Source organism: Nomascus leucogenys, chromosome 8 (genome assembly GCF_006542625.1).
Source record: "Nomascus leucogenys isolate Asia chromosome 8, Asia_NLE_v1, whole genome shotgun sequence".
NCBI classification, from domain to species: domain Eukaryota; kingdom Metazoa; phylum Chordata; class Mammalia; order Primates; family Hylobatidae; genus Nomascus; species Nomascus leucogenys.
In genome coordinates this window covers 53,897,685-53,912,923 of record NC_044388.1, presented here as the reverse complement: position 1 = coordinate 53,912,923, position 15,239 = coordinate 53,897,685, and the positions used below count along the sequence as shown (strand labels likewise).

The 15,239-nt window shown below is 41.1% G+C and overlaps 1 protein-coding gene across 1 annotated transcript in view; it reads right to left on the bottom strand.

Annotated features, from left to right (window-relative positions):
• FARS2 (phenylalanyl-tRNA synthetase 2, mitochondrial) overlaps positions 1-15,239 on the bottom strand; it is a 512,610-nt gene that overhangs the window by 212,766 nt on the left and 284,605 nt on the right. The window contains exon 5 of the mRNA XM_030817258.1: positions 1,041-1,201. Coding sequence (XP_030673118.1) covers positions 1,041-1,201 — 161 coding nt within the window. The remainder of the gene's footprint in view (positions 1-1,040; positions 1,202-15,239) is intronic.

The following is a 15,239-nucleotide window of genomic DNA, read 5'->3' as shown; positions in this document are numbered from 1 at the left end:
TCCCAGCTGCTCAGGAGGCTGAGGCAGGAGAATTGCTTGAACCCAGGAGGCGCAGGTTGCAGTGAGCCGAGATCACAGTACTGCACTCCAGCCCGGGCGACAGAGTGAGATGCTGTCTTAAAAAAAAAAAAGTACAAAATTGGTTCTCTGCTTAGACTAATAATATTGACAAATATCTTTTCTCTTGCATAAAATTTCTGAAGGTTTATAAACCCCTTTTGTGTTTATGGACCTCTATTTAGGAACTTCTTTTTTTTTTTGAGACAGAGTTTCACTCTTTTTGCCCAGGCTGGAGTGCAACGGCACGATCTCAGCTGACTGCAACCTCCGCCTCCTGGGTTCAAGTGATTCTCCTGCCTCAGCCTCCCAAGTAGCTGGGACTACAGGTGCGTGCCACCATGCCCAGCTAATTTTTGTATTTTTAGTAGAGACAGGGTTTCACCATGTTGACTAGGCTGGTCTTGAACTCTTGACCTCAGGTGATCCACCCGTCTTGGCCTCCCAAAGTGCTGAGATTAAAGACATGAGCCACCGCGCCTGGCCAGGAACTTCTTTACAAATTCACATTATTTAAAATTCATGCAGCCATAAAAAAGAATAAGTTCATGTCCTTTGCAGGAACATGGATGAAGCTGGAAACCATCATTCTCAGCAAACTAACAGAGAAACAGAAAACCAAACACCACATGTTCTCACTCATAAGCTGGAGTTGAACAACGAGAACACATGGACACAGGGAGGGGAACATCACACACCGGGGCCTGTTGGGGGGTGGCAGGCAAGGGGAGGCAGAGCATTAGGACAAATACCTAATGCATGAGGGGCTTAAAACCTAGATGACAGGTTGACAGGTGCAGCAAACCACCATGGCACACGTATACCTATGTAACAAACCTGCACGTTCTGCGCATGTATCCCAGAATTTAAAGTAAAATAAAAATAAAATAAAATAAAATTCAATGGCTTTCAAGTACATGATCCTGTCGATCCTTGACGGCCATTTTTATTATTATCTATTCAGTTCTTCCAAGTCATCTTACCTGAAACTTCACCTTCTGATTAATGTTGGATACACGGAACTGCTTCAGGAAGCGCTCATCCTCACACCAGAAGAGACGGATATCAGGGATGTCGTAGAGGATCATGGCTAGCCTTTCCAATCCTAGGCCAAAAGCCCAGCCAATTCGGTCTTGAGCACCAGCTATGATTAGGAAACAAAATAGTTGTTTTTAAAAAGTATTGAGATTGGATAGGTTCATACCACTCCCAGATAGTTATCAGTGACACTAATTAGATGCCCACAGTGGCCAAGGCACTGGGCAGCCGCTACAAAGACATCCATGAAGGTGCCCAATCTTCCACGCTTTTTCATTTCCATATTCCTGACTGCCCTCATGAAAGCATTCTGAAGTCACACTGTCTGGAGTACTGTCTTTCATTTCTGATTAAATTCTAGGCGTTCTGAAGCACTGGTTCCTGAACTGAGTTACGATTTTTCTGTAGTCTTTGCTTGCTCTGATTCAAACATTTAGCCCACTGTATATAGGTTACGGAGTGGAAAGTAAAGACGGTCTCTGTCCTTAAGTGTAGTAGATAATGAGATACATTCAAAACATGCCATACTAGCCATAACATGTTTAGAATGAACTTACATTAAGAAAGTGCATATGTCATGCCTTTAAGAACCTCAGCTTTATTAAACACCATAATGCTTATTCTTAGCAAAAGCTACTTCAGCATTGCAGAGAATACAAGCAAGCCCAGATGAGGGGCATATCTAGCACCACCTACTCCAAAGATAGAGGGTCCTGCTCAGATTGTGTCAATGCCATGAATTAGAAGGGTTTACTTCACAAACTGAGGCAGTGTAAAAGGGAAGATAGAAACTGCAGAATGAAGGCAGGCAAGGGAGCAATTCACACTGCTGGAAAGCTTATGAAATGAGCTCATGAAAGGAATATAATTCCAACGGGACTCTAACAGATGAGTAGGATCCTGTGGTAGGCTGAGACGGCCTCTGAGACTCCCACCCTGCATGCACATGCCTTGTGTAAACTCCTCCCGTTGAGTATGGGTGGGATCTAGGAACAGGATGGGAATGTAAGCCTGTGACTGCTTTACTTTTTATCTAAGACTCCATCTTGGCCTATTGGAGAGAGATCCCCCTCCTGGCTGTGAAGAGGCCGCATGGCTCGGGCCCTTGAGAAGTCCTAAAGGAGCTCAGAGAGGCACCAGCAGCCAGCGAGAAAATGGGAACTTCACTTCTACAGGGGGACGGAAGAAATTCTCCCAACAGCTGAAGTGAGCTGATGATAGGACCCCAGCTTCAGAGAACACAGCCCTGCCTCCGCCTTGATTTCAACCTGGAAAGATCCTGATCAGGGGACCTTATCAATCCATAGCCAGGCTCCTCATGAAAGGATATTATGATATAGTCAATTTGTGCTATGTTAGGCCGCTAAGTGTAATTTGTTACCCAGAAAAAAAAAAAAAAAAGCAAACAAACAAACATAACTAATCCCCATTCAAAATGTAGAGAAAAGTGATAGGAAATTCCAGACTGAAGGAGTTTCTTCAATAGCAAAGGGAAGGGATGCAGCACGGGAAGGCTGAGGAGTGGATTCTGGACATACGGGCAGGACTCGTCTCAATGAGCCACAAGAAACATTTTGTTCTCATTTCTACTTTGCATTTAATGTTTTCCTAAAACATAAAAAACTTGGCCGGGAGCGGTGGCTCATGCCTGTAATCCCAGAACTTTGGGAGGCCGAGGCTGGCGGATCACGAGGTCAGGAGTTCAAGACCAGCCTGGCCAACAGTGAAACCCAGTCTCTACTAAAAGTACAAAATTTAGCCCGGCATGGTGGCGTGTGCCTGTAATCCCAGCTACTTGGGAGGCTGAGGCAAGAAAACTGCTTGAACCTGGGCGGTGGAGGTTCAATTTCAGCAGTGAGCTGAAATTATGCCACAGCACTCCAGCTTGGGCCACAGAGCGAGAAAACAACAACAACAAAACCCTCACAATTGTTTCACAAATCCCCATTCGCTCTAGCTGAACCAGAACGTTCATGGAGCTTCAGGATTAGATGTGCAAAGTCCAGGAGGGAAAAGGCTTCATTATAAGTGAAACACCAGCACCTGTGGTTATCACTTGGCATCAAGGCAATCATCAAGACAAACGGGAACACAGGCTATAAGCTACAGATAGATCGAGACGCACTGGTCATTAGCAAAGAACTTTTTAAAAATTTCCAGCACATCACAGGCTGATAATTTGGTCGCATATAAAATTATGCACATGACATTCCACTCAACAACAACATAATTGACATTCTTTTCAAGTGTACATGGGTCATTCACACAGACCATATTCTGGAACACAAAATACATTTCAAATATTTAAAAGGATTGAAATTGTACAAAAAAAGTTCTATGTCCAAATGCAAATAAATCAGAAATCAACAGAAGAATATCTGAAAAATCTCCCAAATATTGGGAAATTAAACAACATACTTCTCTAAGTAACACATGAGCCAAAGAAGTCATCACAAGGGAAATCAGAAAATATATTTAAATGAATAAAAATTAAGATGTGACAAATTAAAACTGGAACTCGTAAATTATTGGGTGGGAATGATAAAACCACTTCGGTAGTTTCAAAAACAGTTTGGTAGTTTTTTACAATAAACCAACATTTCTCAACTGGGGGCAATTTTAGCCACTACGGGACATTTAGTAAGGTCTGAAGACATTTTTGGTGATTAAAACTGGGAGTGGGGAGCATCGTGACATCTAGTGGGTAGAGGTCAAAGATGTTGCTAAAGATCCCATAATGGATGGAATGGTTTCCCACAACAAAGAATTATCCAACCCAAAACACGAAACAGGGAAACCCTGAAACAGACACTTAGCATATGACACAGCAATTCCGTTCCTAAGTATTTACCTAAGATATGGAAACATGTGCACTGAAAGTCCAATATATCAATGTTCATCACAGCTTACTTCAGAATAGCCCAACCCCGAAACACCCCAAATGTCCATCAACCAGTGAATGGAGAAATTGTGGTATATTCATATAGTAGAATTGTCAAAGGCATCTGAACCAGAGTGACTCCATCTTGAGCAGGGGCTGGGTAAAATGAGGATGAGACCTGCTGGGCTGCATTCCCAGGAGGTGAGGCATTCTCAGTCACAGAATGAGACAGGAGGTCAGCAGGGGTGGTATCACAAGATACAGGTCACAAAAACCCTGCTGAGAAAACAGGATATGGTAAAGAAGCAGACCAAAACCCACCAAATCCAAGATGGTGACAAAAGTGGCCTGTGGTCCTCCTCATTGCTGGTTATATGCTAATTTTAATGCATCGGCATGCTAAAAGACATTCCCACCAGCGCAATGACAGTTTACGAATGCCATGGCAATGTCTGGAAACTACGCTATATACTCTAAAAGGGGGAGGAACCCTCACTTCTGGGAATTGCCTGCCCCTTTCCTGGAAAACTCATGAATAATCCACCTCTTGTTTAGCATATAATCAAGAGATAACCCTAAGTATTATGCAGTGGAACAGCCCATGCCACTGCTCTGTCTATGGAGTAGCCATTCTTTTGTTTCTTTACCGTCTTAATAAACTTGCTTTCACTTTACACTGTGGACTTGCCCCGAATTCTTTTTCACACAAGATCCAAGAACACTCTCTTGGGGTCTGGATCAGGACCCTTTTCTGATAGCAGAATATGACCTAGTAATAAAAATAACTTATTCCTATACAGAACAAAATACATGAATCTCAAAAGAATTATGTTTAACAAAAAGAGATTAGTCACTAAAGATTATCTACAATATGAATTCAATTCACATGACATTCTAGACAAAGTGAAACTATAGAGACAGATAACAGATTGGTAGGACATGAGAGAACTTTTCCGGGAGATGGAAATTTTCTCTATCTTGATTGTGAGGTGTTTACATGACTGTATATATCCTTCAAAACTCATCTAGCTATGTTTTAAAAGTGAATTCTGTTGTGTGTAATACTACTTCAACAAACTGGCAATTCAAACATACTACACTTGAATGACACGGCAGTACCAAGTCAAATTGCTGTAAGTTTCTAAACGCTCACTCTCAGCATCTGTGGTTATCTCTTTGTGAACTGGAAACTGATAGTTTGTGGATCAGCACCATTCTGAGCACCACACTTTGAGGTGCGCTGATTTAAATGATATAGAATATGCCTATATAGCTTATATATATATTTAAACCCACAAAGTTAAGACGTTCCATAGCAAACTCTTACATATTCTAAGTGCTGATCCATAGACCCCTAGGAATCTGCAGACTGCAAGCTGAGAATCACGACTGGGAAACAAAATATAACCCCTAACAACAACACCAAAGGCCCCTCACACCCGGTGCGGGGCCCAGCACCTCGGATTATCCACAGTTCTCTAAACATCATATGTCATTGTCATAATATAGCGGATCTTCCTAACACTTGTCCCTCTCCTAAAGTAACCTCTCATGGTCCTCTAAAACTTCACTGAAGTATTCTGACTGTGAGATTCTTCCTCTGACCCTGAAGCATTAAGTTTACCTTCATTTCCCCATGACAAACACGCTGTACATATTTCTATAAGCAACTATCACATTTATAAGTCTCTCTTCCCATCTAAACCTGAGAGTTCTGAGAAAACAGTCCCTACACAATGTCATACACAGTATTGTCTACTCCATAAACGAGTTTTAGACATATATCTGTGCTAATGAGAAGAACATGTGCTTCCCATATAGTGGATTCTTTGAGTCATTCTCACAGCACAAAGCTGAAGATACGACAGTGCAAATGAATGATGTCTCAGAGAAAAATAAAAAAGGGCTGGCGTTCTGAAAAGCAGAGTTTACACAATGTTCACAATTAAGGGTTGGGAGGCTAAAGGCGTACGGAAGAAGAAAAAATGCACTAACTGCTTCATTCATTGCTTGCTAGACACTGAATACCAGTTTCACAGATGGGAAATGGAAATGATCACAAAATGCTCAGAAGTAAAAGCATTGAAGGGAATAAATACCATCTAAAAGGTAAATCTACATTTTATGATGTTTGTCAAAATAGAAATATCAGAAACAGTAAGAAATAAAGGTATGAGTCCAAAATTGAATTATCATAAAGTTATGGAAAAACAGAAATTTCCCATTTGCTATCTTCCTCCCAGCTGAGCCAGGGAGCTGCCAAGCACAGCAGTCCTGAAGAGGCCAGACCCACGCATGCACTGCCACGCGGTACAGGTGAGAAACATGGCTCAGGAAAAGGGTGAACGAACTTCACATAAGAGGGAGCCCCATGGCTGCCACTATGATGGCAGTCTAGGCTCCACTGTAATATGTCTCAGAGTAAAGGAGGACTTGCTTTACCAGCCTGATGTGGCCCAGCTTCTGAATGGAGCAGGGTAAGAGGGAGCAGAGAGATCACCGCCAGCTGCAAATCACATCTGCAGAACACGGCAAGGGGAGGCTGGGCTGTCCTGTGTAAGGAGGTAAGCTGCACACTGGGAGTAATGCTGATGATGAGAATTCAGTTTTTCGCATTCGAAATGGCCACAATAGATAGTTGCTCCTGCAATTCCATTACTGCCATACAGAATGGCTTAACATCAGTGAGTCTTTAAAGTCATTAATCACATTGGCTAATATCCAAGAATTCACTGAAAAGATAAAAATAGTTACCTTCACAAATACAACTTCCAGTTGCTTTTCTCAGAAGGCTCACTGCAAAGCTACACTGGTAAAAGTCAGATGTTCTAGAGCTGGTTTATTAGAAATGTAGAAATGGTTGGCCAAGCACGGTAGCTCATGCCTGTAATCCTAGCACTTTGGGAGGCCAAGGCGGGCGGATCACGAGGTCAGGAGATTGAGACCATCCTGGCTAACACGGTGAAACCCCGTCTCTACCAAAAAAAAAAAAAAATATATATATATATATATATACACACAAAAATTAGCTGGGCATGGTGGCAGGCACCTGTAGTCCCAGCTACTTGGGAGGCTGAGGCAGAAGAATAGCGTGAACCAGGGAGGCAGAGCTTGCAGTGAGCCGAGATCACGCCACTGCACTCCAGCCTGGGCCACAGAGCGAGACTCTGTCTCAAAAAAAAAAAGAAAAAAAAAAAAAAAAAAAAGAAATGTTCACTGGTCTAAGTGAATGATTGGCAGGACCACACTGAAAGGTTGATGGGGGAAAGGAAGGCTGATGGTTGTGCTAGGGATATGCATGACTCCAGAGCCTCAGTCCCATGTGGCTGTCAGAAGGGACACCCTCTTCTAAAGACAGGAGACTGGCTCTACCTGAGAGGACCCAGTGCTAAGGTGAGTGAGGGGGTCATTCCTGCGGGCACATAAAATCCCACCACCTGTGTGTCAAAGCTTATGGACCAGACCTTCACTGGGAACAGACAGCAACTGGACTCCAGCTGCCTACCACTGCCTACAACCTTTCATTCTCATAATCATCTTAATAAAAAGTTTGTCTGTGACAATCAATTTTCATGGAGGGTTGCAAGAAAGGATATGGTGTCCATTTGCTGAGTTGCATCAAATTTTACCTTTAAAACATTTTGTTTTGGTTCCCTTTCGATTTGTTTCTTCTGAATCGCACCCCTGCATTGTGTCATTGGCCTATTCCATTAGTAAGACAATACTGGCGACTCCTGTGAAGGACGTGACCACTCTATCACATAGCTTTCTGTAGGAGGCTTCAGGAAATAAACCGATCTTAGATTTAAGAAAATGACTTTGGATCTTGGGAACAGAAAAGCCTTCCTTTTCTTGACAACTGGATTGTTTTTAATTTTAAGGATGCCATGTGCTACATAATTGGTCAAAATTCACTTTTCACTTTGGCGCCATGGGAGCTTAGAGGCAAACTTGCAGGTCACCTCTACAACTGCACAAGTGTTCAGGGTACATTTCTCTTTGTGACTCTTGCTCCAGTTTTATTTTCTTATCTGCATTTCCTCTTTGCCCTGATTATCTCAACTATTTATTTTATCCTCGGGTATGTACTTTCATAAGGCACTTCAAATTCTTTATGGAAGAAAGTGAGTCATAAATACACAGACACTTAAAGGTATTGTCAACCAAGGTAGGTATAATTTTCAGGTCTTTGGCACTCCTCAGCTGTAATTTGTTGCCAAGTACCCAGGTCTGACAGGGTTTTAAGGCAGTATTTTTTTTTTTTTTTTTGCCTCATTCCAAAACTAGTGAGTTCCAGTAAACTAGAGTCAACAGAGTATAGAACTCACTGTGGAGAAATGTTCCCAATTAGACGGAATATGCAGGATTGGAAGCAGTTAGGCATTTTGACTAATGTAAGTCTGTACAGCACTGAGCATCCCATGCAGGAACATTGTTTGTATTTATAATTGTTGAAAATCTTCCTAAGAGGGCGACCCTATGCACAGAAGCAAAAGAATGTAAAAGAAGAATCCAGAGATGGGAAACTTTAAAAAAAAAAAAAAAAGGAAAGGAGAAAGCAGAGGAAGAGGAGAATGGCAATAGAAAAGAAGACAGTGAGAAGTTGTCAGTGTGAAAGGAGAGAAAATTTATCTTAGAACTTGAAAGATTCTAATCCCACGGGGCGACCCTTCTGAGCAGCAGCTGGCTCTACAGGCTCCACCTCTACAGCTGCAGAGAGGGAAGCATTTGCAAAGGAGAGCCCAAAGCACAGTGGTTCTGCACGTGGCCTCTTGTCTGCATCTCCAGCTCGGAGGAAGCCCGGGACATCTCCAACTCGAAAGGAGGCCTGGGACATCTCCAACAGGAGCACAGCTCTATGTAGGGTCTGGGGTGGAGAGGGAGCAAAGAGCACTGTGGCAAGACTAAAAATAAATGTTATTGCTCAATGCCATCCCTTCAAAGGCACAGGACGTCTGTGCTGTCTGTGGAAGGCACTGGGGAAGGGGTAGGGATACTTCTCAAACCTCTATCCCCAATGTCCTTAGTCCTGTACAGCATCATGCAGGAAAAGTACACTTCAAAACTGGAGAAAGAGCTGAGAATGGCCAGGTGTGGAATGTGAAACTGGGGTCTATATGCAAGCAGCAGTGTACTTGGCTTGTATCAAGGCAAGTGCAGCCTGTATGCCTTCAGCTCAGGGTGTGTGATGATCCTGAGCCACAGAAAAAAAGGGTACCTTTATACCATGATACTGTCATCAGTCACTGCTAGAAGGTGAGTAATTTTGGGGGGAAATTAAGTTTCAAACAGTGTCTTAAATTTACATGAATGTCTCTCAACTTCCAACAAAATTAGCTTTTCAGATTAATCCTTTCTGAAGATTTAGAACAAGTTGGAAGGCAAGTGGTGTTTAAATGAAGCCAGATGTAACTTCTTGTGCCTATTCAAAGAAGCTACTACAGTGAGAAGATCTTTCTCATTCTCTCCTGGGAAACCTGGAAAGACAAGTACTCTTTTATCCGTAATTCTTATCAATGACCTATTTAACCTTTTGGAGACAGAGTAAAGTCCTTACTTGATAACATAATTTACACCAGGCTACATGGTCACCAGGCTACATTGGTCAGGTTCAGAGATGAAATATAATATTTAATTTGATTTTCATTGTACTTTTGGCTATGAATGAGAATGTAAAGGGATTAGAGTATCAACATATTAATATTCTGCATTCTTGACCTCCTTATAGGGTTCTGCCTTTTTATCCTCACCATACTAATAAGTGGCAGAGTTTATTTTTGACTTACTTATAAAAAAGGAAGGACATTCCCAGCAGACACTCCTATTTTTTCAGAAGTTATAACATGAGAATGAAGAAAGATGAATTAAAACTGAAGAGATAAATTAAAATTAAAGAGATAAATTAGGCCAGGCGCGGTGGCTCATGCCTGTATTCCCAGCACTTTGGGAGGCCTAGGCAGGCGGATCACGAGGTCAGAAGACTGAGAATGAAACTCCATCTCTACTAAAAATACAAAAATTTAGCCGGGCGTGGTGGCGTGCGCCTGTAGTCCCAGCTACTCGGGAGGCTGAGGCAGGAGAATGGCGTGAACCCGGGAGGTGGAGATTGCAGTGAGCAGAGATTGTGCCACTGCACTCCAGCCTGGGCGACAGAGTGAGACTCCGTCTGAAAAAAAAAGAGATAAATTAAAACTAGAGGTTTAAAGTAAAGATAGTTTCACAGGGGCTCACTACAAGAAAGCCACATACCAATATCTCTTATGAACATAGATGTAAACTCCTCAAGAAATTACTAGCAAACCAAATTTAGCAGCATATTAAAAGGATCATATACCATGATCAAATGGATTTATCCCAGGAGTGCAAGCAAGAATGGCTCAAAATATAAAAATCAATCAATGTAATATACCATAACAATAGAATAAAAGAAATAAAACCCACATAACCATATCAATTGATACAGTGAATGCATCTGACAAAATCCAACACCCTTTCATGATAAAAATATTCAATAAACCAGGAATACAAGGGAATGCCCTCAACAAAATAAAGACAACGTGTGAAAAACCCACAGCCAACATCATACTAAATGGTGAAAGTTGAACACTTTTCACTCATGCCACTTAGATAAATTTCACTTAGATCGGGAACAAGACAAAGATGCCCACAGTCACCGCTACTAGTCAGTATAGTACTAAGAGTTGTAACCAGAGAAGTTAGGCAAGAAAAAGAAATAAAAGACATCCCACTGAAAAAGAAGAAGTAAAATTATCTCTATTCGCAGATGACATAATTTTATATGTAGAAAGCCCTGAAGAATCCACACACAAAAACACTGTCTAAACTAATAGACAAATTCACTAAAGTTGCGTGATACAAAATCGACACATAAAAATGTTGCACATATTTACATTTCCATATACTAACAATGAACAATCTGAAAAGGAAATTAAGAAAACAATTTCATTTACCAAAGCATCAAAAATAAAGTTCTTAGAAATAAATGGAACAAGAGGCAAAATATTTGTACACTGAAAACTATAAAATGTTACTGAGAGAATTTTAGGAAGATAGACAAATGGCCAATAAGCTCATGAAAAGATACTCAACATTATCGGTCATCAGGGAAATACAAATACAAACCACAATGAGATACCACTTCACATCTACTAGGGTGGTTATAATAATGAAAATAATCATAAAAAGTGCTGAGAAGGATGTGGAGAAACTGAAACCCTGTGCATTGCTGTTGAGAATGTAAACTAGTGCGGCTGCTGTGGAAAGCAGTTTGGCAGTTTCTCAGAAAGTTAAACACGGATTTGACCATATGACCCAGCAATTCTCTCTCTCAGTCTGTGTGTGTGTGTGTGTGTGTGTGCAAGTGTGTATGCGTGCATGTGTGTGTACACATATGTGTGTCTCTATATATGTATATATGCCTCTGTATGTGTGTGTGTATCTCTAAAAGAACTGAGTAAAGGAGTTCAGACACTTGCACACCAATGTTCATAACAGCATTATTCACAATAGTCCCAAGGTGGAAACAACTCAAGTGTCTGTCAACACATGAATGGATAAACAAAATATGTTACTTACACACAATGGAATATTATTCAGCCCTAAAAAGGAATGAAGTTCTGATACATGCTACAGCATGGATGAACCTTGAAAACAATAGGCTAAGTGAAAGAAGCCAGGTGAAAAAAATCTATGATTTCCCTTATGTGAAATATCTAGAACAGTAAGCAGATTAGAGGTTACTAGGCACTGGTGGGAGAATGGAATGGGGAGTTAATGCTTAATGGGTACAGTATTTCTCTTTGAAGCGATGAAAATATTTTGGAGATAGATAGTGGTGATAGTTGCACAACACTGTAAATGTTAGTAATGCCACTGAATTGTACACTTAAAATGGCTTAACTGGCTAATTTTATATTACGTAACATTTTATCACATAAAAATAAAATTTCAGAGGATGTAGATATTTAAAATTTTGAAGAAAGTTTTCATGTGTTCTTCACTTTCTGAAAGGAAAACAATATACATATATTTTTTCTCATCACATCTGTCTCTGAAAACACTGATGTACACTAATTGAGCCATTATACCACCAATTATTTCAATGGACTTCGGCTTTTTCTCTCATAAAGTGAAGAACAGCAATGATAGGGTGTCTCAAGTTCCTCCCAGCTCTGAACAGTATATGATTTGGCTCAGTTTAGAAATAGTTAACTAAGGTTCTATTCTAAATCTTCCTTAATGAAATATAAACTACTGCAGAATAATTTTGCTTAACATTTAACAGCATAACAAAAGATGCCTGCCAACTGCTCTCTCTCCTCTTGCCACCTGGTCCCCTTAAAGCCTTGAGACATACAGGTACATTCAATGTCACACCCCTTTTGGGGCAGTAATGTCCAGGGGAACGGTCTTCCCTCCAGCTGTTTTAGGTCCCTGTTTGAATGTCCCCTTCTCAGTTAGGTCTCCCAGCCATCCACTTTAAAATTGTAAACCTCTCCATCAACCTACTCTCCCCAACCCCCTCAACTCTGTCCTCTTTTCCTCAGAAAATATCATCTTCTAATATGCTACAGCCTTTTATTTACTTATTGTTGACTTTCAGACTCCCCTGCTAGCCTGCAGTGCATGAGGGGAGCATCTTCACTGGTTTTCATCACTGATCCATCTTGAGTGGCTGGAACACTGGCACGCAGCAAGTGCTCAGTAAATATTTGCAAAGAAACAACAGAATAGCATGGTAGGAAAGGTTTCAAGATTTTCCCACTTTTTAGTTTACTTAATTTAAATGGATAGTATTCGGAAGAATTTCATACTTTAAGTTTTCAATACGAGTGATGACTTTCTTTGTTTTTATATATGTGAGACATTTTATCTATCATGTTATAAAGTGATATTTAACAGTAATGATATTGGGGGTGCCATTTCTGAAAAGACATCTCAGAAAGGAAAGAATTGGAACAAACAAAGTAACAGAAACAAGAGAATATTCTAATCATTGACCCCTACCTTGGTCACCATTCACTGAGTTCTGCTGTATACAGGGCACCGGCAGGCACAGAGTCGCAAGTGCCCTGAGGCCCAGGATCTTATCGCCACTTCTGCTTCAACATTCTGTCTTTCTATTTTATTTTCTTCCCCAATGACTGAGCTCTGGAAATGCAAACAGCCCCTGCATCCTCAGGTTTCTCCTCACAGATTGTTTTGTTACAAGGGGCAAGTGAAATGCTTGAACTATTACATATTGAAAAAAAAAAGTTTTGTATTATTGTAAGTATATTTTTCCTTCCTTGTCAAAAGGGTTGACTTCTAGGAATTCTTCAACTTAATGAACTCACATGTTTCCAAAATAACTGCTACAAGGAACACTAAAACAACCTAGCAATTAACATTCATATTATTATTCTTATTCTTATTATTATTATTATTATTGAGACAGAGTCTCACACTGTTGCCCAAGATGGAGTGCAATGGCGCAATCTTGGCTCACTGCAACCTCTGCCTCCCAGGTTCAAGCGATTCTCCTGCCTCAGCCTCCCGAGTAGCTGGGATTACAGGTGCCCACCCCCATGCCCTGCCAATTTTTTGCATTTTTGGTAGAGACAGGGTTTCACTATGTTGCCCAGGCTGGTCTGGAACACTTGACATTGTGATCCACCTGCCTCGGCCACCGCGCCCAGCCAACATTCATATATTACAGAACTTCACCAATGACAAAGAACTTCACCTATATTATCTTGAGTTTTATCCTCACAATGGTCCTATGGGAAATGTCAAGCTGGTATCATCTATGTTGAAAAGATAAACACCGTTTAAGCAAGATCACATAGGCATTGGGACTTGAATTTATGTTTTGACTTTAAGTTTACACCCAGTAAATGTTCCCCTAGATTCACGCTGAAACATTAACTGAGAACGGCTATGTTCAAAGTATTTCAAAACATCAGAAAGTGCTGCTGACATCTGTGTGTTTTCTATGTTGTCATTGCTGATTTCCTGGTTGACTATAATTATTCCACGAAAGCCAGTAAAATGGTTTGTGTAGGTAGGTGCTCACATAACAGTAGATTTCTCTTCTGAATGTTGGGTTTTATCGCTCCAAAATGCCTTTCACACTGGATTTGACTGTAATATACACACAGACCTACTGAGTGAACTGACGGGTCTAGTAGTTAGCAGTGGTATTGAACGAAGGCATCCACGTCCCTTGACTGTTAGTTACGATGATGGACACGCAGGAATAAAAGCACTGCAGTATCATGTTGAGACACTGCACATCCAGTGGCAGGCCTAGAAAGGTCAGCACAGCTAGGTAAATTCTGATTTCTTCTCTTCCAACCTTGTATGTAGTCCTTCATCCCCTGCTTTCCAGTCACGATACTTGAACTGCTTCCTCGGAGACTCACCACTGGATGATTGACTTCCCAAGCTGTGCCCAAAGATCAATCTCCTGCCTGAAACACTTCTCCAGCTATATATATCCTTGGCCCCAAACACTCTGTCAAAAAGTGCTTCACCTAATCCAAAGGCAGACCTCTCTTTTAAAAGAAAGCTTTTCATGGTACGGAGCAGACCATGGATGAGAGTCTCTGGGTCTTATAAGCAGTGTTCTTTAATACGGTCTGAGCTGGATGGCATTCTAATCAACTTACTGCAAAAAACTTTCACACCCATCTCAAAAAAACTCACTTTGGACCATTCCCTTTCCTTCCTGAGTCCTAGATTTTGGTTCTCTGGAGTTTAGTAAAGAAAACTGCAGTGTCTGAAGCACATGCTAATGAGCAGTGCATGAAGCAATTCCCAATGGTCCTGCGCAGTGAGAATCCTCCTTACACGGAACATGTAGAAAGTGTTGGTCCCCCTTTCTCTGCAGTTTGGACAGTGATGCACCACCCCTTGCAGGGGCTTGACTCCCACCCCCACCATTTTCCAGTGACTGGCTGAGGGGAGAGCATGGCCAATGAGATGTGAGTGATATAAAATATAAGATGTATGTGAACATCTGCTAGGATGCTCACAGGCAAGTTTCTTTTCAGAAAAAAAGGCCCTTTTGAACTACTCCCTTATCTCTTCCCATATCAGATGCTATCACTCAAGAATATAATGCCTGGAGCTGCAGTAGCCAACATGTGACCAGGAGCAAAAAGCTGGAGATCAGCAACCCTGTATTTATATTGACATTTATTAATATTTATAATTTATGTGTAAATTATATATTTAATTATATATGTATACATTATATAGT